Source organism: Watersipora subatra, chromosome 8, assembly GCF_963576615.1.
Source record: "Watersipora subatra chromosome 8, tzWatSuba1.1, whole genome shotgun sequence".
In the NCBI taxonomy this organism is placed as follows: Eukaryota; Metazoa; Bryozoa; class Gymnolaemata; order Cheilostomatida; family Watersiporidae; genus Watersipora; species Watersipora subatra.
Genome location: NC_088715.1, coordinates 48,437,983 through 48,465,027, shown reverse-complemented (window position 1 = coordinate 48,465,027; position 27,045 = coordinate 48,437,983). Strand labels below are relative to the sequence as shown.

Below are 27,045 nucleotides of genomic sequence, written 5' to 3'. Positions count from 1 at the left end.
AGTATACATGTTTGGCTTTGCAGATCTTTATGTTTGTTCACAACATGCTTAGTGTTTCCATATCTGAAATTGATTATCATTTTATTTAAATTAAATTTAATAGAAATACCAGTTTGGGTTTGAATAAAAGCCATTAGGATATAATTTTCAAATGAAGCCACTTTACCGAATAGAAGAATTATTTGTCGGCCATATTGATATGCAAGCGGCATAATCTGAATATCATTAATGTTTTCATGCTTATTAAGGTTTTACATTCCTACGATGCAGCAATTCAGTTAATATTGAGACAAAGTTGTGACCCCTCATGACCTTCAGAAAGGTTTTGTCACAGTTGTGAGCCTAGAGATATATCTAACTCAAGTAATATCCAGTTTTTAAAATATCATAAGGATAATAATATAGTCTACTTTGTGTTACTATGAAACCGCTTTGTTACTAAAAAGTTTCATTATCTGAATAAAGAATGTAAAGCAGTTTTATATTGCTTTTCTTTTTCAACAAACACAGTAATCTTAAATTTGGTTTATATCTGCAACACTTTTGTTTTACCATAACTTTATCAACACATTTCAGCAAATACATGTTAATAAAATATAGGTTATGATGATTTAAAACAGCAAATGCGACATATTAAAACTAAAGATACGTACATCCATTTATTGTCAGCCCATGAAAATATCACTGGGCCAAATAATATGTTTCATGATTTGTAAATATTTTTACTTGTACCGCACATTACTTCATTGCTCCTAATGGTCTGTGAAGTTGTTATTAACTTTGTTGTTAATTATTATTATTAAGTTGTTATTAGTGAATTTATTAACTAGTTGATCGATTGATGTCTCGTTGGCAACAAATATTAGTCCATACCGCAAGTTGTTGAAGTAGTCATTTTGTTTCAGCTGCTGCTCCTACTCGGTGCTGACCTACATTTACATTGTCTGTAAATTATAAATAGTAATTGTACTCATAGTTGAACGATATCCTGTAGTTTATAGTTTTTGGAACATAAATAAATAACAGCTGAAATTTTACTGTTTTTTATCAGTGAAATCTAATGTCACTGTCTGTTATGAAATATACAGTTGGTTATTTAAAAGCTTAACATTTGGTTCCCATATCAAATGCGAGACATCAATGCTAGGCTCGAAGGATTATGTTCACCTAAAGGTGCACAGATGATGATGGCATAAAAATGGCCGCTAGCCATGCCGTTTCGAAAGTGCTGACCTTCACCTGTACATTTTGGGAAGGTTTTGCCTGCGGCTGTTCGCGAAAGTTGCAAACAGTTGCTGAACTCTTGTGTTGACTCAGCATGTAGGTTCACATTTCACTACTGATAACTTGCGGCGCATCTAGGAACCAGGTTTTATTCTCTGAGTTTTGTACAGTTGTTTTAGCAAGATAGTTTTTATAACAAAAAGAAACAGATACACTCATACACTCATTATCATGTTGAATGTAAAATGTAGCTTATGGCTGTAATAAATTTTGAAGCAGACACATACTCAGTTACTAAAAGTCATTGAGTGCACATTAGTTTCTTTCTGGTCCATTCTGTTTGGAGTATTTGTATGGCAATATACTGTATACAGTCACAGTATATTAACGTTATACAGTTGTTGTACAGGAGTAATTATTTGGTAATGTCTTTAATGAAACTCACTACATCTTTCTGAAAGTTTTTAAATCAATAGTTAGTAGTGAAAAGGATAACTTTACAAGTCCTATAAACTCAATCTAAAAGGATATCTTCCATTCATTCACATGGGTCAAAATTTTACTACCCTAGGACACTTATATTTTGCTAGTATTTAGTTTCGTGAGTATAGCATACAAAGTAAAATTTCGCTGCAACTTAATTTTGCAGCTCTGATGAGTGCGAAAATATAGGGATGTGAAAATAAATGCAGTGGAACAAACATAATTAGATTCCTCAGGTTCAGTTCACCGATAAGAAAAAAATTTCTATTTGGGACTAGTTTGTAATTGTGAACTGCGGGTAGAATGGTGTGGGTGAGATTGATAATGCAATTTGATCGCTTGCTGCCATTTGTTTCTTGGACTATCAATGACCAAAGCTATTTAATTCCGCGTTTCGCTCGTTCGTTATGATAGTTTAGTTTCGAGCATGAAATTTTTGCGAGAGGATGACTCCACGAAAACGCGAAAGTTAGATGAGGCGAATACATAAGTGTCCTAGGGTATTCTCATCTAGTCTCCAGATTAAAGGCTGATTTACAATGCGATGCAGTATATGTGGGTGTTCATCTCACAATAATTCGGTGATCGTCTATGATAACATTGTTCACACTATCACAAACCTATCATAGTTTGCATCATAGATATAATAAACCTTCCTATATCTAACATTACTTTATATATAGTATATATATAGTATTATATATATTACAGTTTACATCATGGATATAATAAACTCCACCATATTTATATTCACTTTATATGTAGTATTTATATACTATTATATATATATATTATGGTTTACATCAACAAAATTCTGCGGCATAGCATTGTCATTGTATAATGCAGTCGTGAAAATGAGGAAATAGTGGTCCTACAGCAACTGTCCTAAAAATATCTAGACCAAGCAATCTGTGGCAGCCGATATACATACTGATAGCCCATTGTACTGGCTATCATTGATAGTAGGCAAACTATCGGAAAAGTTTGACGATTGCAATCTTTTCCGACCTTTTCGCATTGAATCGTCAAAGCCATCGATTTATGGAATACATACAAGTGTAGTTGACTAATAATCACCAAGAGAACACCGCCGACATATGTACGATGCAGTGTGGACCAACCAATAAATCATTCTTGATTGGTAGGTTTATAAGCTGTTTGTTGGCAGCGATTATCACTAGGCAGAGATCATGGTTTCCAAGCTACCACATCAACACAATAGATACCGTATATTGGCTGTTATCTGTGTTTGCACGGTGGGTGATATTTTCTTAGGTGTTGTTACTGCTGGATACACGCAGCTAATAAACTAAGCAAATTATCACTTGTCGTCTGTCTCTTCTAACAAGTTCAGATGCCAGTAAGGAAATCTCATCAAATTTTTTTTAAACTTAAACTTTATTATGGCATTTGCTCATTTTTATCCCCTACTGAGACATCAATGAATGATGTCGATGAAGTCATCAATGATTAGTTTGCTAAATAGACTCACTATATCCTAAAACTATATAATGATTAATGTGTGGATTAGCATGTTCTTTTTACAAACAAAGAAGTATGCCAACATTTTAACATGCATGAAAATATGAACAATCACGGCAGATAAATCTTTATATCTGCATGAGAGTTATACAGTCACTAATGTATGGATATCATAATTTTTAAAATGAAAAAGAGCCCATACTTATTAAAAAAAATTATTGTCATATTTTTAATAAGTGTACCACTTGAAATAATCTGAATGTGTTTTTTTTTACAAATGCATAAGTGAATTAAAACAACATTTAATTTGGCAAAAATAGTCAGGTGTATACTGCAGCAATATGCAGAAAAATTGTTTGGTGAAATTATATTTTAAATTGAACATTTACAGTTAATCTAGTGGGTTGCGCTTGACTTAATGTTTAGTAATGTGTAAAGTATCTATTATGGTCGAATGTAGAAATATATATTTTTATGCTTGACACAGTTACAAAGTTTTTATTATATTATGAATGGGAAATATTGGGGACAACAGAGCATAGTGCTTATTTATGATTAGACCAAAAAATACCGTTATTGTCACACTTACCGACTGCCATGCTGCTGATATGTTCTTGACATATAACAGGTTGTATTTTATGTTGCAGACCTGTTGCGAAAGCTCTACATGGCCCCTGAGAGGGACAGGATAGATTATGTCATTCTACATAAGATCCCAGAGGATTCTAATGACCTTAAAGAGGTAGAGTTATATACTAATCATATATTCAGTATTTGTATGTCAGTCACGAGTTTCCTATTCATTGTATCAGCTGCATGTTTCTCTGTTAATTCCTAGCAAGCCTCCATACTCTTACACCATATAAACATGCCCATATTTTGATACCACTTTCATATGCAGAATATTGCTACAATATGGAATTTTCTCATTTTTTGTGACATCCATGCATTGAATAGTATAACTTGCAATATTTTCATTTTTACAAGGTTGCTAGCTACTTAGCAAAAAGCCATTACAACTGTGATCTTCAGGTGACAAGTGGCAATTTGTCACTTGAGGCTTTTTACCGAGTATTTTGTTTTTAATATTATTAACAAAATAATCATTACCAAAGTAAAGGAAGTTGGAAGAACCTCAAATATATAAAGCGTCATTGGACTATGGTCAAATGACATCATTCTGCTAGCAGCGTTGTGGTAGCCAATCACCACAGTTCGCAATTTTTCTTGCTCCATTTTTGTAAAGTGTAAACGTACAAAGCGCTCACGATGCCTTTCGTCACGTCTCCTAAATTCTCTCAATCTTCAGCATTGTTATTGAGCATAAGAAAAGAAGGAACATTCATAAGAATAACAAAAAAACCATCTTATTTGAGTTCATTAGTTTCTATTTCAAGGATTTTCTCGTTTCCGATTAACCATGAAAAGTGAAAGATTACTGGATTAGCAGAAGAAAAAGATTAATGTCAAGTACACTTTGAACTGTCATCTGCGGTCATCTCGGGAACTTAACTTTTAGCTATAGCTTTCTGCTCAGTAGGCTGTCAGCTCTCAGCAATATGTTCAATTTCTAATTATATGAACTCTTTATTCTGGTTTCTGTTTCCTTTATGAAGAACATTGTTTATGATAACTTCTAGTTCTGATCTAGTATAGTTATGGGCATTAGTGTCATACTTTCGTTATTGGTTTTTTGTTATTATGTATAGTATTGATGTTATGCTTTTGATCGTATTATTTCTCCCTGCTGCAGATATTTTATTATAGATAGTCGTTCTAGGTAAATCTTTACTACAATAAGAGCTGTGTCCGTTTACGTTTTTGTAAATTGTAAATGTACAAAATGCTCATGACACCTTTCGTCATGCTTCTTAAATTCTCTCGGTTTTCAACATTGTTACGGAGCATAATAAAACGAGGAAAACATGAGACAATAATGAGAAAGCCACTTCATTTGAGTTTATCAGCTTTCATTTCACGGAGTTATTATTATTAACAGAAAATCAACAGAGAAACACAAATTAAAGTCAAGTGCATTTTGAACGGTCATCTGCAGTCATCTCGGGGATTTAACTTTTAGCTATAGCTTTCTGCTCAGTAGGCTATGCCAACTCTCAGCAGTATGTTAAATTTTTTATCTTGAATTAGTATAAAATTTATGACTCAAAAGTATGACTCGTTTCATTGTTACTTCAGATATTTCTTCTGATAATATGTCAATTCGAAGATAATTATGTGACTCATACGTGCTTCCTTTTATAGATACTCAACGCCAAACGCAGAAAGCGATTTGAAAAACTTATCGAAGAAGAAGGATTTCTCCTAGAGCATGAAGTCATTGACGATTATGACTACTGCAAGTTACACTGTTCCTTCCAGCGGCTGTGCAAGGAGGCCGAGGCTGTTAAACTAGAGCTGCCTCTGAAGAATGTAAGCTGACTTTTGGGGGTCAAAGGTCACGGTCGCTTTGCATAGTTTACTCTATACGACTTCACACCACGAATAGTCTTATGAATATATGTTAGAAAATAAATGAAATATTCATCAGGTGAAGGATTCTTGTGAGCACCAATGCAGATCATATTCAGAGTTTGTTGAACTTAATTGAACTAGACTGTTCAACTTCTTTTGGTGCTATTAGTACCCTGGGAAGTTGAACAGCCTATTTTAACTAGGTTGCCACATTACTATATAGATAATTTATGCCAGTGTTTTTATTCTCTGGCATTATCTCTTGAGTTTATCAGTCATAGCTGTTGTTACCCCTTTGATGAAGCCAGCCCTTTTTGTGTACAGTCAGAAAATATCATATTTAACACAAATATCATAGGGTAGAGATGGTTGCTTATCTGCACACATTCTTGCCCACGCACACACATTAGATTTATGATCTATTTAACCACAAGCAGAGCATATTTTATGCTATTAACTATTTGTTGCTTCAAACCTACATTTTTATGATTTATTTTACAATATTCTTCGATCTGCTACTGTATAATGAACATTTACATGTAGTTGCCAATCCCTGTTTGGTATTTAAATTGCACCCAATTATATTAAACTGATATAAAGTGGAGTGATGGCACAAACATGATTTTTGTGACAAAAAAGGTGGCTGAATGAGTTGGGGTCTTCAAATGTTGGATGTTTTATCTGTTGAACATTTCATTGCAGAACCAATTTGAAAAAAATATGTTCTGGCTTTTTGATTATCCAATCATTTTAGCATGGCAATAGTAGTCTTTGACATTGTCAGCGTGTTAAATTTGTACTCCAAGAGAACCTGCTTAATGACACAGATAAGCGTGCTTATATTAGCTGTGAAATTTGTATGGAAGGCAACTAGCTATGTTGTGTAGCCTTTCTTGCAGCCTCACTAGAGGAAATTGCTAGTAACTAACGTTTAACACTGTCAGTTGTCACATTTGAACTTTGCTAACAACTTCTGCACTGCCTTTTAGCCCATAAAAAAGAAGTGCTATTTGGAGAATAATTTTTATCAAATGCCAACAATTCCCTTATATAGTTATTATACTATATCATATACTTCTTATAAATACAGTGTACCAAGGCTCTAGTGTACATGATTATTATAAACACATGGATATATCATAATTTATATCAAGTACCAAGTTCATTCCATTGTATAGTTATTGTACTATATCATATACTTATAAGTACAGTATACCAAGGCTCTAGTATACATGATTATTATAAACGTATCACTAGCTATAGTGGATATACTTCACTAGCAACTTTTCTCTCTGTAGCAACTCCATATCTTCGTGTCTATAGAACAATTACTCTATATTTATATAATTAACAGCTATACTCATGTAGAATAATCAGCAGGCTTTACCAAACTGTTTTCTGTAGGATCATGGCAAATATACATGTAGTTTAGCTTGACTCATAGACTAATAGGTTGGCTCTATCTAGTGAATGACAAAGCTTATCATGACTAAAAAACAAACAATTTGTTTCACTCAGCATTTTCGACTGCATTTTTTTTGTCTTAAACCAATAGGCTATAAGGGTTACTCAGCCTTTCTCCGATCTAGCACCATAAATGTGCTAAAGTCACTACTCATATGAACAGCAGTTCAGTGTGAAATACTGGAGTTTCGTGTCCAGTTTTGGCACTTGGCCTAACTTGAACAGCGTTATTAGTCTTGGTCATACAATGTAAACATGTTTTGCATGTGTCAGATGTTATCTCTGTTAGTACTTGTATTACAAACCTAAGTATTCAACCTAGACATCTAACCACCAGTCTCTTCTTATGCACAACTTCCCCGAAGAAATTAAATGAAATCCTTGCCATAAACATTTGGAAAAATATTCATATAATATTAAAATATCTACTTCTTATCAATATGAAAAATGCATTTTTTTAGTTTGTGGACATGCAAGTGATATAGAGTAACATTTCCTTACACAGATTTATTTTGAGTACATTTTAAATAACTTTATGCAATTTGTTATTAATATTTTCAACATTACAAAAAATTATAAGATGTAATAGTGAATTGTGTACATTGTAGATGGAAATAGCAGATGAGGAAGAAGATAGCGCATGCAATTCATGGATAGACAAAACATTTTCTACAGACGATGAAGGTATGTAAACTCTATTACCCTTTAATCAGACACGTGATGCGTTCTCCTTGGTATACTGCCCATACATTTTGAATCCCGATCTCTTAATCTGTTCTGAGTCTGTTTAAAAATGCATGTGATACTGAATACACGCAAACATGCTTTGAGTACTTCTACATACTCTAGAATGAGCAGTTTGATAAATACAAATGAGGTTGCTTAAGTTTCACCCTTTTCCTATTTGTGTAAAGGAAATGTGTCGAGAAACATTGTTTGTGTTGAAAGATTTTTTTGGCTTAAACCTAAATTGACGAATCACGCGTTGTCGTTGTGTGTCTGTTAGTCTACATTAAAGCCATGCATGTTCACATTGTGTGGTCGATTTCATCCAAATTTAACACACACACATGCTCCATGCCTTTCACCAGGTCGCTAAAATATTAGACTTCGAAACTGCACACGGTTTAAGAAAACCTGCTTTTTAAACACCTACTTTTGGGTTCTCTGATTTTAGTCGAGAGATATTCTGGGCATCACCGGGTTTACTGCTAGCACCCATCTAGAAGTTTTTGCTCAACTAAGATAAAGCTACTCATCGCTGTTAAAGATTATTCGCAGTTGCAATCTATTTTACATAGAAAATCATAAAGTATATTATAAGCGAGATTTAATATCTATACTCATTTAAGACATCCTATACTGGTATGAATGCTGCCAAAAATGTACTAAGAGATTTCTTGCTATTAAGCAATTCTTTTAATCATGTTTTGTATACACAAATCTTTTGTTGAACCAAGGTTATGGTAAGGAACCAAGGTTATGGTAAAGAACCAAGGTCATGGTAACTCCACTACATATACATTTATGTCAGTAAATTATGCTTGTGGTATTTTGTTAATAAAACTTCTCTTCTGCTTCGTTCTCATTGTCTGTGCTGTACACTTTTTGCACAGTCATTTTTCAAAACTCTTTTTACAAAGCAGTAGTTGGTGTTCTATCATTAAACCCAAGTCTTGATTTGTCTTTGGCTATTCCCTAAATACAGTCAAACCTCAACCATCATCATTTTACAAACTTCCGACATATGGATTGATTAAACGCCTGTATCTACATAAAAAGTGTTTGCTGCTATATGGCATCTAAGATTTCTCAAAACCAAGTTTGTCTATGTAAAAAGCTGGTAAAAAATATATGACAAAAATATATGGCATATATAAATTAAGTTGGTCAATATTTAGTTTTAGTGTGTTTCTATCACTTACTCTACTAGACTAATTGAATATTGAAGCACACAACTTTATACTTTTGTGTCTAAAAAATTAAGAAGCAATAAAAACCATTTGTACAGATTAGTGTTTTATTAATTTCGTTTATACTTCCGGGTTCTACATACTGTATTTTTCTGAACTTTAGAAGTGATTGCAGGAAGTATTTGTTATTGTTTCGGATTTCAGAAGTAATGAAATGATGTTTTCTTATAAGAATACTAGCTGTGCCACCCGGCGTTGCTCATGTAATAAAAGAGCATTTGGACCGAAAATCGATTTGTATTTAACATATAACAACATTTGCTATTCTAACTTTCAAACTACATATCATGGAAAAAGTGTTTTGTTTTATAAACAATGAGAAGCAGTGAGAGTCGCTCGCTATTAGCCTGCGCGCTATCAGCCAGTTTAATAATGTGAGTGAACAGCTTCTCGTGACAGTATGCTATGACCCGCGTCATACACAAATCGGTTGGGTGTTTGCTTTCATATAGTGATTTTTATTGGCAAGCTAGCAGTTTAATATCTGTAGTCTAGTGGGTAAGGCGTCAGACTGGAAAATGGCAGGGACCGCGATCGAATCTTTTTCAGCACGGAATCTTTATTACAAGATTTTAAGATCTATAGCCGGACAATCAAACCTACGAATACACATACGACAACTAACTTTGAGAAATATATAGAAAGTATGAATACAAAATGATACTATCCGGATTAGCAAAAAACCAATAACAGAAGTATAAAAATTATGCAAAGCAATCATCGCAACTAATTATTTTTACATGACGAGGTTTGACTATAAGCTTATTTAAAGTTTGTGGTAGATGACGGAACGTTGATAAAGACGGTAACAGCTATCGTACTTTGAACCTGTCCAGTTGCTATGTACAAACATGTTTTACTGTTGCAGTTGATTACGTCTCAGCACCTTTTGAGCAGCTCAAACTCCACTTGTTTGAGAACTGTGACAACCCTGACCTTTTCTTCCGAACTTCTCTCCGCAGCCTCCTCACCGACCACATCCTCACCAACCTAGATATGAGGTATATTCGTATTGTGTACATCTGTTTATACACACATACATGCGTGAAATTCTTTCCCTTGCTCTAGAACAAGCAATTTTACAAATGCAAACAAAATGGCACATGTTTGACCCTTTAGACACATTACTAGCTTGTTGAAGAGAGTTTTTAGTGTTGAAAGCAATTTTTTGTGCTAAAAGATATATTCTTTTCTGTTTAAATCTTATATAAAAGTTTTCTTTTCAATTCAGACATAGCTAGTCACCACTCTTATGATTATTCGCAAATTTAAACTATTTTACCGGAAAAATCATGAAGTTAATTATATGTAAAGTTGAGCTTCTATGTTCATTTAAGACATCTTATAGTGGTAGCATTCCTAGGGTTTCCAGACAACCTTTCTATTGATTAAATTGAATAAACATAGCTTTTTATATCACAGGAAGTTAGCAAAGACTCCCCAATACTATTACCATAACGATGGTGATGATGATCCAGAGGAAGATGTCTTGTCCAAACAAGGTTGGGGTCAATCCTATTTTTCTCCATTTGTTTACTTATCATTTCTGGTGATTTGATGCTATCACGCAAACTAGTTGTTTTCACAGCCCATCATTAAACATTTATTAAACTACCGCAATTTTCCTACTTTATCTACTATGAGTTACACAGTTAGGTGACAGTTGAAATTAGAATCATTTTAGTAGCAGCCTAGTTACAGACCTATGACACGAAAATGTTTTGAATCAGTTTTATTCTATATTCTATCTTCTTTTGTCAGAATAATTGCTAGAATTTTATATTAGAGTTGTAGTCTTTTTTATATTAGAGTTGTAGTCTTATTCTATATTAAAGTTATAGTCTTATTCTATATTAGAGTTGTAGTCTTATTCTATAATAGAGTTGCAGTCTTATTCTATATTAGAATTGTAGTCTTAGTCTATATTACAGCTGTAGTCTTATTCTATATTTGAGTTATAGTCTTTTTTATATTAGAGTTGTAGTCTCATTCTATATTAGAGTTGTAGTCTTATTTTATATTAGAGTTGTAGTATTATTCTATATTAGACTTCTAGTCATATTCTATATTAGAGTTGTAATTTTATTCTATATTAGAGTTGTAGTTTTCTTCTATATTAGAGTTTTAGTCATATTCTATATTAGACTTGTAGTCATATTCTCTATTGGAGTTGTAGTCTTATTCTATATTAGATTTGTAGTCTTATGCTATATTAGAGTTGTAGTCTTATTCTATATTAGAGTTGTAGTCTTATTCCATATTAAAGTTGTCTGTCTTATTTGAACTGAAGTTTAACTCAACGCCTACACCTTCCAGTGTCCTGGTTCACATATTTCATCATCTGACATGAACACTCTTTTCAAAGTGAGTGTGAAGGTAGTTCATATTTTTTATTCATAGCATATATGTATTTATATATATTTTTATTAACTCTTTCGCTACCGTAAGCCAATATATCAGCTTATGAATAAGGTTTTACTTTTCTTTCCATCATGAAGCCCACACATTAGCTAGACCAATCAAGTTTTGTCTTCAATGAAACAACGTTGTAACCAATCATGCACAAACAGCGGAAATTTTTTTGACTCAACTATTCCATTTCTAATTATTTTTCAAAATGGGAAAACCCAATCGTTGTCGTCATAGCAATAAGAAACGTGATCGTTCAACGTGAAGAAAGCATCAGAAAATTTGCGAGAGTTGGAGTTACAAAACAATTTTATAGTTATAATATAGATAATTCTGTTTTGAGTAAGATGCATTTTACAGTAAAACGATATCTGCTTTCATTCTCGAGATATTGCTTAAATTCTAGCGGTATATTGGTTTTTGAAAATCCGTTCAATTTCATTCGGTCAGACTTTAATTCGGTAGTGAAAGAGTTAACTGTGTTGTATTTTAAAGTACAATATATTAAAGCATTTTTCAGCTAATAGATCATTCACACTTTTAAGTATCCTTTTTATGAAATAAATATATTTTGGTCTTTCATCTTTTGACCCAAGACCCCATATTAAAATTTATTTTACATTAGTTTTCAACAACAAAAACTTTAAAATCATCTATAGTTTAAATTAACTAAATGATGAACATAAATTTTGTTTTTTAAAGAATCGCTCCACTAATAATAATAATAATGTTGTGGAAACTCTTATATTCATTATGAACATAGCAGCACATTTCTGTTTGTGAAATAGTTTTAGTCTGTAAATGTGTAATATAACAATTCAATAATTTATTTTCTACTTCATCAATCTGTAACTATGAGTTCAAATCATGTACAAAGTTATATTTTTTCCAACCACCAACTAGTGCTGACAAACAGACAGAAAAGGCTTTTACTACTTTTACAGCAAAGCTTTCTGGTTTTCGTTTCTCTTTTAATTTCTCTTCACCAAACCATTATATTTTCTAGAGATAAAATTAGAAGTGAGTTTTGGATGTTTTTTTTTCGTTGCCAATTATAAGTACTGCATACTTTAAAATAGTTCTCTTGATGAATAGATAAATTTTGTAGCAAAATATAAATATCGTAAGTTTAATTTTCAGTCTTAACTCCTGGTCATTATTTAGAGATACATGTATGTGTTTCATCTTACTGTTTTTTGTATTTCTACTGTCATCTTAAAAACTATTTGAGAGTTGTCTTTCCACTACCGTTCATTATTACAACTTATTTTTCATCTATGTTGCCTCTTGAAGCCTGTTTGGCAGTGTTCGAATCACTTTATGACTAAGGATTTGTGGGTAGTTGTGCTTTAAACAGATTTACCTTAAATTATTCTCTCCAGCTACCGCAAAACCTTTATTTGAATGCCAGACGCCCTATTTTTCAACCCGTCTCCTATAGTGACAAAGCAATTTTTACCCACATTCTACACTCTCCTTTGGGCAGAGCCAAGTTGATTTTTTGACCTTTTTGTAAGAAAAAAATCTGCTAACTTCTAACTTTTTATAGATCTCTAAACAAATTGGCATTGGGACGCAGAGTAATATATTTACCAGTTGATATATATTGCTTGCAATTAACCTGTGATGATATTACAGCCTGCAATGCAATTTTTTTGAGCTTTCACTTTCTTTTTATTTCATTCTAAACTTGAAGTCATACTTTTATTTTATAATTGTAATCAAAGCATAATTATATTATATAATAACATATTTTTAATATATATTACATAATATATTATATATATTATGTAATATATATAATATTTTATGTAATACTATATTATATATTACATAAAATCGCAGCCAAGCCGCATAGACGGAAGAGAACAACTCCCTTTCAGTGCAGCTGATGCATCAGGTGCAGTGCGACTTGTGACAAGCTGTTGTTTTGGTTGCCGCACTTGCCGGGGGAGAACTCCACAAAAAAAACAGTTTGTCAAGACAGGTTAAATAACAGCTCATTGCACTCATCTATGTTTGCTACAGTTTGCAGCCAAAACTGGTTTTTCATGTGCAATGGAAAAGAAATTATGAGCTTTGATCTATTGTCAGCCGAGTTTAGATAACCGCATTGTTGCTTTCAAATAATATGCTATAAATATTAAGTTATACTTGATAAATATAACTTAACATTTATAAATTTTATAGCAAACATTGATAATCTATGTAATAATAATCTATCAGATGCTATGTATATAGATTCAAGAGAAAGTGAAATAGACCATATTTATAATACATGGAGAAACAAAATTGAAATGTCTGAAACAAAATCATTTACACCTTTTACATTTTGGACAGTTTCATTCTGATTGTCGCTGTTGTTTGGACCCCTTGCCTTTTCTTCTGGCTGTTCAATGCTTTATCTGGTGTTTACTGACCTCAAAGCTTCTTCTGCACTGGTGCACTATAGCATATTAGCGTCTAAACAACTTTTCTAGCAGAAAAAACTGTCATGTATTTCTATTTAGGGTACAAATAATGAGAAACCACATTTAATTTTGCCCATGCAAGTTTTAGCCTTAAAATAATAGCGCAAATTCAATGACAGTTACTAAACCTTTTTTCACGTAAGTCAAAGTATCAAGACTATGTTAAACAATAAACTACTGTTAGCCAGATACAGTTATGAATTATTCCTTTGAAGTTGCTTTCGAATTTTTAACGAAAACTGTAAAAATGGAGTTAGAAATGGGCTTTGATACAAACAGCAACAATGAAAGAATTGATTGTTATTGATGTAACCGAGTCATTATTAGTACCATTTTGTGAACATTTTTTACTGTTCACTTATGGGTTAGTAAAGATCAAAAAATGTCAAGTGGCGGTCACAAAGAGAAAGAGATGGCGTTCAATTAAAGGTTTCACAGTCATCATTCTTTATATTAAATACAGTAGACTTCCTTTCAGCTACTAATATATTACATGTCATCTATTGTGTAAATGTGTAGGGTATATGTTTAACAATATGTGTGCTCCTAGGTCAATGTGTCGATGCACTTGGTGTTTTTTTTTCTACAATGTTTGTCTTTTTAACTTGAATTGGTGGCTTTGAGAAGCTACAAACAAGCTATTATAAAAAATCAAATAAATTGTCTCACAATGCCAAAAAAACTCAAATAATTTCTAGTCAGATGATGCCCTAAAACAGATTTTAAAGGATTTCCTGGTTTATTGTAAAGTAATACCCTGGTAATCTTCTGTTTTGTGAAAGATTGTCAGCTGTGCTGATTAAGCACAGAGAATAAGTATGTGTATAATTGTTCCTAGTTATCTGAATGTGATAGATTGGCACAGGTAGTGGAGTGTCAGTCTACCTGTCGCAAATTCATGAGGGCAAATTTTTTTGAAAACTATCCCTTTTCTTAACCTCGCAACGTGACTTCCAACAGGCAAACGGACGGATATAGCTCTCATCGTAAAGATTCCTTCTTTTTTTGTCACCAAAAGTAGAATATCAGTCATTTTAAATTTAGTGTAACTAAGCCTCAAATGTTTCAAGTTTTAAACATAATTTTAGTTAATTTCTTTTAAGCATGGTTTGAAAGTTTGGTCAAATTAAAAGTTTTAATAAATGTGAATGCAAATAATCAAGGTTTATTTCAACAAACGTTATTTGATCACTAAAAGCTTTTCTATAATTGCAGTGATAAAATGGTTAATTGTAATTTGTTAAATCATGGATTTGGCTGGCCTTCATCAAGCCATCAGTAAAGATGCCATTAGGTTTGAAAGCGTGAAATGAAAAGAGATTTTTATAAGTCTATTAAGCTTACCTCACCTGATGTTATCTCAATTTTTTTTTCTCTGAATCTCACTTATCTTACTCTTGATTGTCTGCCAATCCCTTCTCTGTACGCAAAACATTTTTTGCAACTCTATTAAAGATTAATCAAATTAAAATTATATTAAACTCTCCTTTTAAAACTCTATTATTTTCAGTTTATTTTTTCTCTCCCGCATCTTTTCATTACTGTAGAAAAGTTCACTCTCTGTATGGACCTGTCTGTCACCTAATCGTTCTGACTTCACTTCCTGTCGAGTAGATGAAAAATAAAACTATTCCCTTTGAACGAAGTGTTGACGGGATTTAATTATAAAGAGTGAACAAGCTCATCCTAAAAGGACTACACTTATATTCTTATGGAACACAGTCTTTGTGCTGCATACCTGAAGTCATGGTAGAAGTTCTTAATCATCAATACTTGCAGACCCAATTATTCACTTTTTATCAGCTACACCTACCCTAGCAGTTTAGTGGGATGTGGGTGATCATCAGGTGTACCGATAAACCAGAGAATGACAATCTTTCAAAATTACCCGTAGGTGGTCGATTGGCATCAGCGTTAGCGGTGTTTAGCAGTTGAACCAAGTGTTGTGGTTTCAAATGTCTCACAAAACAATATTCTTTCCTATCTCTAACCACGGCTTCAGACGTACAGACGAGTGGACACAACTCTTATTATACCTAAGATTATAAAAATGCTTCTCCACAGAATCGTATCTTGCTGATTATCTTTATAATAACCAGGTTATGTTTTTTCTTAAAATGCACAAAATTATATTGACCTTTATTATAATAAACTAAAAAAAATTGTAAATTTAAACAGCAAATTTTTTTTGACTTGAGTGCTTTTTTTAATCTGTCTTTTGATGTTAGCGACCTACATTTTTTCTGCCATAATGTTCAAGGACATTTTATCTTTGGATATTTAGATTCCTGACCATTACTGTGTTTATTTTGTAGGCCTTCCCTACCTGCTCATGAAGGGAGTCTATACTGACGCCTTCATTTTACATGATGAATCCGAGGACAACTTCAAAGAGTCTCAGCATTATGCAGACGATCACAAGGACAGTCATGAGAATGAAATGGACAAAGATGTAAGAGTATCCTTGTTAGGAGGAATGAACATAATACTCATATATCAGTACCATTAATGAGTTGGCACAACTCTTAGCATTTTTACTTTGAAAAGCCTTAATAACGGCCACGCATATCGCTCACTCTGCTAGAAAGCTTCTATAGCGGTTTACTTTGGTACCTTTACAAAAACATTCATCACCGCTGGCAGAATTAACAGATCAATTTAAAGTTTTGCCACAATAAATATAGGATATTGAGTTATCTCTTTATCAAAGAAGTGCCAATTGGTGTTTTTTTCACTCAGAATTCCAGCATAATATCCCGGTTTTTAAGTTTTTCAAATTTCGGTGTAAGATGGATGAAAGGAAAAATCGTCAACAGTGACCTAAACGTATTTTTGCTAGTGAAATTATTTAATATGGGGTTTCAGATTCTTTTGTTAACTGTATATTTATATAAGAGAATGGTAGTCTGCAGAAACCATTGCCGTTTTTTTCTCATCCAGTTTTTCCAAACTAAAAATTTTTAAAAATAGCTACCGTTTTTAAATACAATGATTGTTGGGCAGAATGTTTTGCTGACTCTAAAAACTTTGAATCGAAGCTTTATGACAGAACTTCTAGTTTGCACAGCAAATTACTGAGTGTATGTCAGCTAAAGTTTTTCAGCATGAGTCAATTCCATTTGAATGCACAAAAGATTCCGTAATGAACAAGCTAACAGAGTCTTTGATTCAAATTAGCATATTTTCCATCTCTTGAAAGTTAGCGTGCCGTTTAATTTCGCTAAACATTCTTGTTCGAGTCATAATTTTAGTAAGTTTTCATTTCATATAAAATAGCTTTATTTTTTAAAGGTTGACTTGCAACAAAATTCACATTGCAGTTATTTGGTATCATAAGATTCACCATGTCTGTTGTGTTGTAGGTGCAAAATATATGGGAATGTGATTACAAGCTCTTAAAAGCAAAAAAAACGAACATTTAATCGCAGCCACACGAGACCGCCGTAGTTTGGATTCGCTTTTCAAAACGGCTCAAATGGGACGTAGTTGTTACAGGATGGTTTCTGTTTACACTTTCATGCAACTTCATTCGTCGAAATATATTTACAAATATACTTCACGCATTCAATATAACCATGTATTTTGTTCTTACGCGTCTGTTTTATCGTCATTGTAATGCTGTCACTTTTAGCACTGATCTTATAACTTACCATAAAACTTAGTTAATTTTTTTAACCTTAGCTCGAAGGAGTATATATCATTGTCTGATAATCATGACGAGCTTGTTGGTCACCTGTGATAATCGAAAGGTACTGCAAAAATTATTTGCGAAGTATTGTGTAACGTGATCAGATTACGACTTGACGATTAGATAATGCCGAAACAAAACTGTAAAGTAGCGAGCATCTATATTTGATACGGGGTCTTCGGTAAAACCCGAAGTGTTTGTCATAAACTAGAGCTACGATAAGTTTTATATTGAGCTTTTTATTGGCCTTTCAATTCACGTGAGGACATCACGTGACAAGACGATAATCAAACTGTAATGAATACGTCAGAGAAATAAACAGATTCCAACCTACGGCGGCTTTTCGTTTTTGAGCTTTTAAGAGCTTGTAATCACATTTCCACATATTTTGCACCTACAACACAACAGAGTAAGACATGGTGAATCTTTTGATACCAAATAACTGTAATGTGAATTTTGCTGCAAGTCAACGTTTAGCATTTCACAGGATTTTATAAGATTTCCTCTGTCAATCTGTTGACTGGCCATATACTTAAAAGTAAGAAAGTTGTTAGAGCATATATGGACCAGCTTAACTATTTATTTGTAATCTGATTAATAAACACTGAATAACTGAAGACCCCTTGACGGTATTTACTCTGGTATATTCTATATGCGCATAAAGTACTATAAATGTGCATATGTTTCTAATTTGTTGATCTTTATAATGAACTCTCAGTGTTAGGCTATTGCCTTATTTAGAAATGTTTAGTATCTGTCATGATCTTTTTCTGTTTTATCTTCAGAATTCACCAGAGCAGGTTGGAACTTGTTTATTTGCATTCCTTGTTAGAGCTAGTAACTGCCTTAACTCCCTCTTTAGCTGTTATTACCTTTAAATTGTAGTGCCAACTTAGCATCTGTAATATTTGTGTTTAGTTACTTAGCTTAGTTGCTAGTTGAAAAATGGTACATACAGAGTGACTAATAAAACAAAAAAAATTAAGTTTTTGCTGTAACCACCCCAAATAGTTTTATCATATCGTGTTTTGCCAAGATAATTTTTTTTCTATATTTATACCACGATAATGGAAAGTAATGATAATGTTATTTAGGAATTACCGAATATTTTTATGGGAAAATTGCCTCTAAAAACACGTCTCTTAGGACTGATACCTTTTTGTACATTATTTCGGGGGTTATTCCGCTAAACTCGGAGTAAATGGCTTTGAATTATGTGAATTATGTTTAAATATTGCTGATTTTCCATTCGATTTTAAAATTCCATTATGTTTATCTGGTGTCATGTCAGTCTCCCATGATCTCATTTGGTTTAGAAAAGAACGGAGAGCAGGATGCGCCTCCTCAAAGTAAGAACCAGATTTAATTGTGTTTCTGTTTTTTCTAGTCCGAGAGTTTATTCCTTCCCATAGTCAGTCAGTTTCCATGAATAAGTGTAGTTTGATTTTGTTACCATGGCAACAAATATTTTCTGGTATTAATGATTGTAAACGAAGTAAAATTTCATTTTTTCAGCATGAATCCTGATTTTTCAGCATGAAATAACACGTTTTCCAAAAATATTTTTTTCGGATTTGTATTAATTAAAATTTATTATATAATTTTTCTAATTCAACAGGCTAATCTTTATGTTTATGAAATGTTGGCTTTAATTAAGATTCATGATTGTATTGTGTGGTTTTCAGAGACTTCAATCATAGTTGCAGGGAATATATTCGGCTGTAGGTAGAGCAGACTAAGTTTTTAGAAAAATTTGGATGATAAAGTTCCCACACAAGTTGATATTAAATATTTAAGAATTTCATAAGAATATTTAGTGAAAGCCACTTCATGGAAACCAACTGATAAAGTTGTTAGTTCAATGTTCATAGTCTTGTCTATTGTCTCTCACTCACTGGTGGATCCGCTGAATAAACCTGATCAGTGTTTGTCTGAAATGTTTTACTAAAATTTATTCAAAAATATATATATATATATAATATATGTCTAAAGTATAAATTCAAAAACATGCTACACTCAATATTTCTCTGTATCTCTATCTCTCTCTCCATCCATCTATTTCTCTCTATCTCACTCTAACCCTTCCTATCTCTCTCTCTCTCTCTCTTTTTCTCACTCTTTCTTTCTCTCCTCATATATATCTCTCTATCTATCTCTCTCCCTATCTGTCTATCTATCTCTATGACAGCACTAATGTCCACAATGGTGTTAGTTGTGTCAATTTAGGTTGTAACGTTAATGCGTTCAGGTGAATCTTATAATACATGTACATAGTAAACCGTTATTTGCATGAGAAAATATCTGTCTTTAGTTTAGTATTCTAGTGAGTGTCATGACTAGTGATATAACCTGATAAACTGACTTTTATCGTTTAAATATATTGTTGTAGCCTTGCTTTACATAGTGATTGTTATATGTTAGGACCAAAATGTTTTTATAAGAAAAATTTGTTATTATCTAAAGATTGAACTAGTTTTAACTTTGGCCTTATGACAGTGTTCACATTATTGCTGAGAAAATTTCAGAGCAGACTAATTGCTCAAAGTTAGATGAGCATTATGCTAACGGAAGGCATATGCCATGTAAAAGGTTCTCTTTTTACATTATAATCTTGAACGGGTTTCACTGGATTTGATGAACTTCATAGATCATCATTTTTGACCATTAAGAAATTCAAAGAAATAATTAAGCAATCTTTTGTAGATAATAGATGTCTATGGCGACCCAAGGCACGATATGAATGTCACGTGGCCTTACATTTGCAAGTTCCAGCCTCTGTGGAAAATCAGAAACTATTTCGGAGAGGAGATAGCGCTCTATTTTGCATGGGCTGGGCTATTCATTTCGTCTATCATGATTCCAATGTTTATAGGCTTGGGAGTCTTTGGCTATGGATTGTTCTGCAGGTTTGACAAATTCTTGTTATTTCTGGTTGCTTAAATTAAGTTTGTAGTTCATCGTATAAGTTAATGGAGTTCTTTGCTTTTTTATTCTCTACGCTAGAGTTTTGCATATTCTGTATGCCTCTTCCACGGAGGCAGCCTGACATTCAAGTTCAATTAAACCCCATCTAATAGTTAGAAAAGTGGGAGCTTTTGTGTAAAAAACTTACAAAAATTTTATCAAACTAAAAATTTCTTACATATCCAGCCAATAAAAACCTGAAAGGTGCTTTTTCTAGTAATTGGCCATTATGGCTTACCCAGTATTTCGATTGGCTGTTATGGTTTATCTAGTATTGCGATTTGCTGTTGCTGCTAACCCAGTTTATCAGTTGACCGAGAAACCTTTTGCTTTCGAGTTTTTCAAAGGAACCATAACAGTAGCATAGTTTGTGCATTTTACAATTACCAACCACCAGACAGATATCTTTGGTTCAATTTGTAGCCATTTTTCATTGGAATAACTTTTCTACATTTCAACATATTTGTCATGAGCGGTTGAGTTTGTCATTAACCGAACGTTTCAATCCTGAAATAAATAAAACTTGATTCTGGGTAAACTTCTCAAATCAAGTGATAGTGCGATTATGATGTCTATTGTTGTGAAGAAACTGACATTATACAGGCGTGTGACACTGCAACTTGAACAAAGCAGTCGATTTCACTATAGCAACTAGTGATGTCATTTCGAACCTTTTTTTTCTGAGAGTTTTAATCGCGAACAAGTTTTGCCGATTTTATTAATAAAACATCCTGACAGTCAGATCACCTGAAACAACAAACAAAATCTAAAGTTATAAAAAATGATCTACGATTTAAGATAAAATGGTTTAAAATCTGATGTAAGTAACCCTTTAAATTATCCATCAGTGACTACCTGTATTTATTACAATTTCTCTGGTCAATTATACTAGATCTTAGCTGCTTATTCTCTGGACTTTGTTGGCACAAATGACAATTTTTTACGACACGCTAGACTGCCAGGGTACTAGTATATATATTGGACATAGCCATATGCGTTGTTTTCTTTCCCTGGTGGGAAAAAGAGAAAACCATATTTGAAGGCTAACTGCAGGTCTCTTTTTATCCAAGTCGAGTTTAAAAGCTTGAAATGACTTGACAATGTAAGTTATATGAAATTTGCTATAAAAAAACGAATGATTCAAAAAACTTTACATAGATTATTTATGTTAAACGGACTATCCGTGAAAGGAGGTTTGCTTTATTGGAGTGTCTACTGTAATCTTAACCAAATTTGCATTGAATGAAATCCAGTCTGTTTTTTAAATAAAAAAATGAAATTTTTGAAATCAGTGAAGCCTAAATAAACAATATTCTTCATAAATTTTTTCATATTTCCAACCATTTGCTTAACCATGGTTTGTTTTATATGACAGCGTTACTGGAGCCTGTTCGAACGCAACAATGGAGGATACGGCCCATAACTCGACGACAATGAGCGCATTGGATGAGTAAGTCTTTGAGCCAGTACCTTTTAAAACCTTCATACCTTTTTAAAGGTTCGTAGTGTAAAATATTTTAAATTGATCAAGGCAGTCATTGTTAGGTTTGAAACCAATTAAAATTATTTACATAATTTGTAATAAAAAATTAATTTCAGATTCTAAACAATTTGTTTTTTAGCAGCCTTCTGCTATAGATTGTTGTCGAAAACTAAAATCTAACTGCATTTTAATGTATTTCATGACTGCTTTTAGTAAAAAAATCCTTGAAACTGACAGCCTGTTTGCTAAGCACCAAATAAACTACATGTTCAGTGTTATAGATGTCAAAAGTTGGGAGTTGTCTTTCACTTATTTTCCTGCTCAAATATGCTCTACTCTCTGTAAAGCTTTGCCTTGTGCATATGTTGTTGCCACCCTAGTGTAAAATTTTTTTAATTTATTGCTGATTTTTCCTAAAATACTTTGATTGCCGGTTACTGTTTCTACATTAACAGGTCTGCCGAAAATTGATTTAACGAGCTTCTATACATTTGTTACTATAGAAACACTAGTGTCACAAGCAACCCCTAACTTTTCCTAGTTCTGTAGCCAAAGCTCACAGGAAATCAGATTTAATTACTAAGCATGAGACTGAGGTTCAGAATTGACTGGTTCATATTCATTCTGTGGAGCTACTTAAAAGCCCAAAGAGTGTTTTGGATCTTGAAATCATCATATATTGGAGTTAACATCCATACAAGTGTAAAATGTGTTTTGTGTAGTTGGTTCAATAGGTGGAAATAACAATAAATATTTTAATTAATCACATATAATATTAAAACAAATACATTATTTACAATTGTGTAAAAACTAAGTTTTAAACTCAGAATAACAAGTGTAATGTAAAACATAATAACCATTAAAAAACAGGTTTTATTGATATTTTACCTTAGAGACACTGAAGTGTAGCCTCAGCCATGCATCAGTTTGGTTGAGTGATTTACAGGAGTCTGTAGTATGACTTCTTTAATATTTGCCTGTATTCATACCATATATTAAATATTTATAATAAATACTTAATATATAATAAATATATAATAATATGAATGTTAATATTTAAATATTAATATTAAATATTTATATTAAATACTTAATATGAATATTAAAAGTATTTTTTTATTTTTAATATAATTTTTTAATATTCTAACTTTTTTTATTTTTAAATTGTGAGTTTTTGAGGAATTTTAAGCATTATATGTTAATGATGCCTTTGCATTCTAAAAAAGTTGGTCACTGTATATTGACAAACTTTTTATGTAAAGGTGATTCGTACTCAGAGGTTGACAACTCCTAGTTGTTTAATTGCTGAAGAAATTTTGTTTTATGGAAGTTGTATTGGTCATCTGTTATATGGCCTGCCACATACTGTGACTCACATCCTCACGTTTATCGCAATATAGAGGGTTATTGACACACTGCAACAGGTGTATGCAAAATAACGTGTTATATGGTCTGACCACTTTCTGTGAGTGTCACATCCTCACATGTTTGCTGTAATGTACAGGGTTATAGAAACGCTGCAGCAAGTGCTTGCAAACGTCAAGGAGGCATTTGACAACGCAGCTACTCCTTTTTACGCTTTGGCTGTGTGCCTCTGGAGCACATTTTTCATAGAGTTCTGGAAGAGAAAAAACTCTGTTCTTGCGTATGAGTGGGATGTTAATGATTTTGAGGATGTTGAACCAGATCGTCCTGAATACTTTGGTATGTTAAACCATCTATGTACAGGTAGTGTCATTCTAAAGCATACTCGGTAAATTTAGTGATAAATCACTAGTAGTTGTGTCCTCCATATAGGTTTTATTTTGTAGTTGTCTTCTCTAATGTTGAGCTATATACATGTAGTTAGAGTCATATTAGTAATGTTTAGTCGGTGGCAGAATTTCATTGGTTTACAGGATTTGGTCTGCTTGAATTGAGAAAACTCTTCAATTGGTTGTGTTAGGATGTTTAAGAGTTGTGTACTCTACTCGAAAGATAAGTATACTCGAAAATTTGCAGAATAATTTCCTCATTGATGTATTGCAGGGACGGCCTCTAGGAAGGACCCTGTAACACAAGAAGACATTCCATTCTATCCTTTTAAATATAAATGCATGAAATTCGGAGTATCTTTCATGACATTCCTTGTAATGGTAAGAGGTGGTTTCTAGATTTCCTCTTGTATGACCTAGCAAAAGCAACATTTCTACTGAGTTGCCACATTCACCATAATTTTTCCGCATAAAAGCTGTAAGTTGACAGTTTTAAAATGAAAACCAATAGAAATCGATAGTTTCGCCTCATTAATGCACCATTTGGCTGCGCTATTTTAGTAGCACCTGCTACTTCAAATCTTTTTACGGTCTAATAGTACAAACATGTGTGACCATGTTGAAGATGTCATGTTCAAGTACAGTCATACTTCGACTTATGAGCTTAATGCGTTCCGAGACTGAGCTCGTATGTCAATTTACTCGCATGTTGGTGCAATGTATTTATATATAGAACAATTAAATATATATTGATTGGTTTCCATACAAAAAATGCAAATAAAACACTCAAAACAAGATACTGTAACAGAAAGAAAATGTTGTTTATTGTCCTAACTTACCACATGCTTTCAAATATCAACAAATAAAAAATAATGCAAGGAAATGTGATTAATTAAAATGTAAAGTTAAATACATACAATAGCCACAATAGCAGCTAACGCTAGCATTTGCCAGGGAAGGAGAGATAAATAATCCTTCATTACAATAGTTGAATTTGATAAATTTGGATTTTATCAAAGTCTTAAAAGACAAACTTAGAAACAAACCTAAAAGCAAACGTTCATTTTTAACTTAACGCAATTAAAATTTCTTCGCCGTTCATAGTTTGAAGTTTCTCGCTGGTTAGCTAATTTTTCCTTTGTTTCGCTTTGACGATCAGCCAGTCGTTTTAAGATAAACCTATCTAAGGACATTTGCCTTTGTAGCCCTTTCAACATGTTGCGATTAGGACGAACACAGGTGTCATCACAAAGGGTTAATGCACAACCACTAGCCAACTTGTTCGAATGTCTATCTTTATATGTAGTTTTCATAGATAGCACCGGCTTTTTCACATAGCATCGTTTCAGTTACGTTGTCACCGGCCAATTGTTTGTCTTTTATCAAATGCCTGAGCGGTCTCTCCATAAGTGGTAGTGAAGATTGCTGCACCGTTTAGAAACTATGGTTAGTCCTTTTGCAAACTAACTGCCCTGAATATAATCTTTCTGTTTGATAATTGTGGATGTATTTCTGTCATATTGCTGAGCTAGCTCAATCATGCATACACATTTCGCATATTTTTCAATAATTTTCCGTTTAATATCAATTGTTATCATTTGCTTTTTCTTTGCATTATCTTTCATTTTACTGGCGAACTTTCGGTCTACGCACAGTACTTTTAATTCACATAATTCTGCACTGAAAATTTTGCACAAAAAAACATGGTACAAAAGTATAACCTGAGCAGTTGAAAAATACAGAGTGATACTGTTCTCATAAAATACCTCCAACAAGCTTGCCAACTGACTCACATGCTCATATCTCAAACATGGCTCGTATGTTAGTGCTAAAACTTGCTTAAAAGCGGGCTCATATCTCAAGTTTCTTGTACGTTGGGGCACTCGTAAGTTGAAGTATTACTGTAAGTGAAAAATCAGCCTCCATTATTTTTTATATTTATCTCTTTGTGTGGTCTTTATATTTACAGCTGTCTGTTGGCTTTATATTTACAGCTGTGTGTGGTCTTTGCCATCCTAGTATCAGTTGTCCTGTACAGAGTTTTCCTTACGGTTAACTATTGCGGTGACTTGGGAGAGGCTGGCTGCTTCGTGGTGACCACTATCTGCTCTTCTCTTCTCAACGCTGTGGCTATCATGATACTGGGAAAGGTAGTCACTAAAAACCTTTAACAGAAATACGATTAATATGTTTATAATTTGACAATTTGAATAATTTGTAATATTATATTATAGTAATATATTATTATAATATAATATTATAATATGTTATATTATAATATTATATTATAATATAAATTATTATAATTTATATTATATACATATTATAATACAATATTATAATATTATAAAATAATATTTATTATAGTAGTATATTATAATTTATTAATTTTTATTTAATTAGTCTAAATGCAGCATTAAAGTCTAGCATTAAATAAGCATTAGCATGTCAATAGTCAGGATTTCTATCAGTATTAATGCAAATCATTTCAAGACCAAAGTTCATGAATTCGTTTTTTTGGAGGACAATTTTCTTTATTGCATACATAGGCACATTCTTCAGTTTCTATGCAGATAGATCTTAGGCATATTTAAAATGAAAATGAAAGTTATCAGATTACTGATTGACCTAGTATTGCTTGGAGTTGTCCGCTTTTGCACACTAAATAAGTCATACTGAGTCTGCTCTTATAACTCTCACATGAGACTTTTCTAACATCATGGAACATCAACACTCATGATAATAATGAATATTATTTCACTTTGTAAAACGCTCGAGTGGTCAAGTGATAGAGTGTCAGTGTGCTAAACCGAATGTCACAAGTCTGAGGCGTGTCTAAAGCAACCTTACTTAAAGCTCAACAATTTGTAGATTACAAAATCAGAGTTTTATGATTAGAATATAAAAAGTAATGATAATTAATGTTTTTAATATAATTTATTGTTTATACATATTGTTACATTATTTCAATGAGATAGTCGTTGCTAGATGTTTAAGACTCTTCTGTTCTTATGCTTGATGAAAGAAATGTAAAATCGCCATGTAAAAACCTATGAAAATGAGTTAATACCATTACAGCGAATTTATCTGAATGCATGTTTCCAATGTAAAAGTTGGAAATGTGGGCAATATTTTAAAACTAGCTTGGTATTCTAAGTCGAGCAATTAGGTCTTTTTC

The 27,045-nt window shown here is 32.7% G+C and overlaps 1 protein-coding gene across 1 annotated transcript in view; it reads left to right on the top strand.

Annotated features, from left to right (window-relative positions):
- The window catches only part of LOC137402649 (anoctamin-7-like), a 49,800-nt gene that overhangs the window by 9,671 nt on the left and 13,084 nt on the right, over window positions 1–27,045 (top strand). The window contains exons 5-15 of the mRNA XM_068089153.1: window positions 3,837–3,931; window positions 5,452–5,619; window positions 7,734–7,809; window positions 9,967–10,107; window positions 10,529–10,600; window positions 16,294–16,430; window positions 20,370–20,572; window positions 22,006–22,080; window positions 23,618–23,817; window positions 24,142–24,248; window positions 25,862–26,017. Of these exons, the coding sequence (XP_067945254.1) occupies window positions 3,837–3,931; window positions 5,452–5,619; window positions 7,734–7,809; window positions 9,967–10,107; window positions 10,529–10,600; window positions 16,294–16,430; window positions 20,370–20,572; window positions 22,006–22,080; window positions 23,618–23,817; window positions 24,142–24,248; window positions 25,862–26,017 (1,430 nt within the window). The remainder of the gene's footprint in view (window positions 1–3,836; window positions 3,932–5,451; window positions 5,620–7,733; window positions 7,810–9,966; window positions 10,108–10,528; window positions 10,601–16,293; window positions 16,431–20,369; window positions 20,573–22,005; window positions 22,081–23,617; window positions 23,818–24,141; window positions 24,249–25,861; window positions 26,018–27,045) is intronic.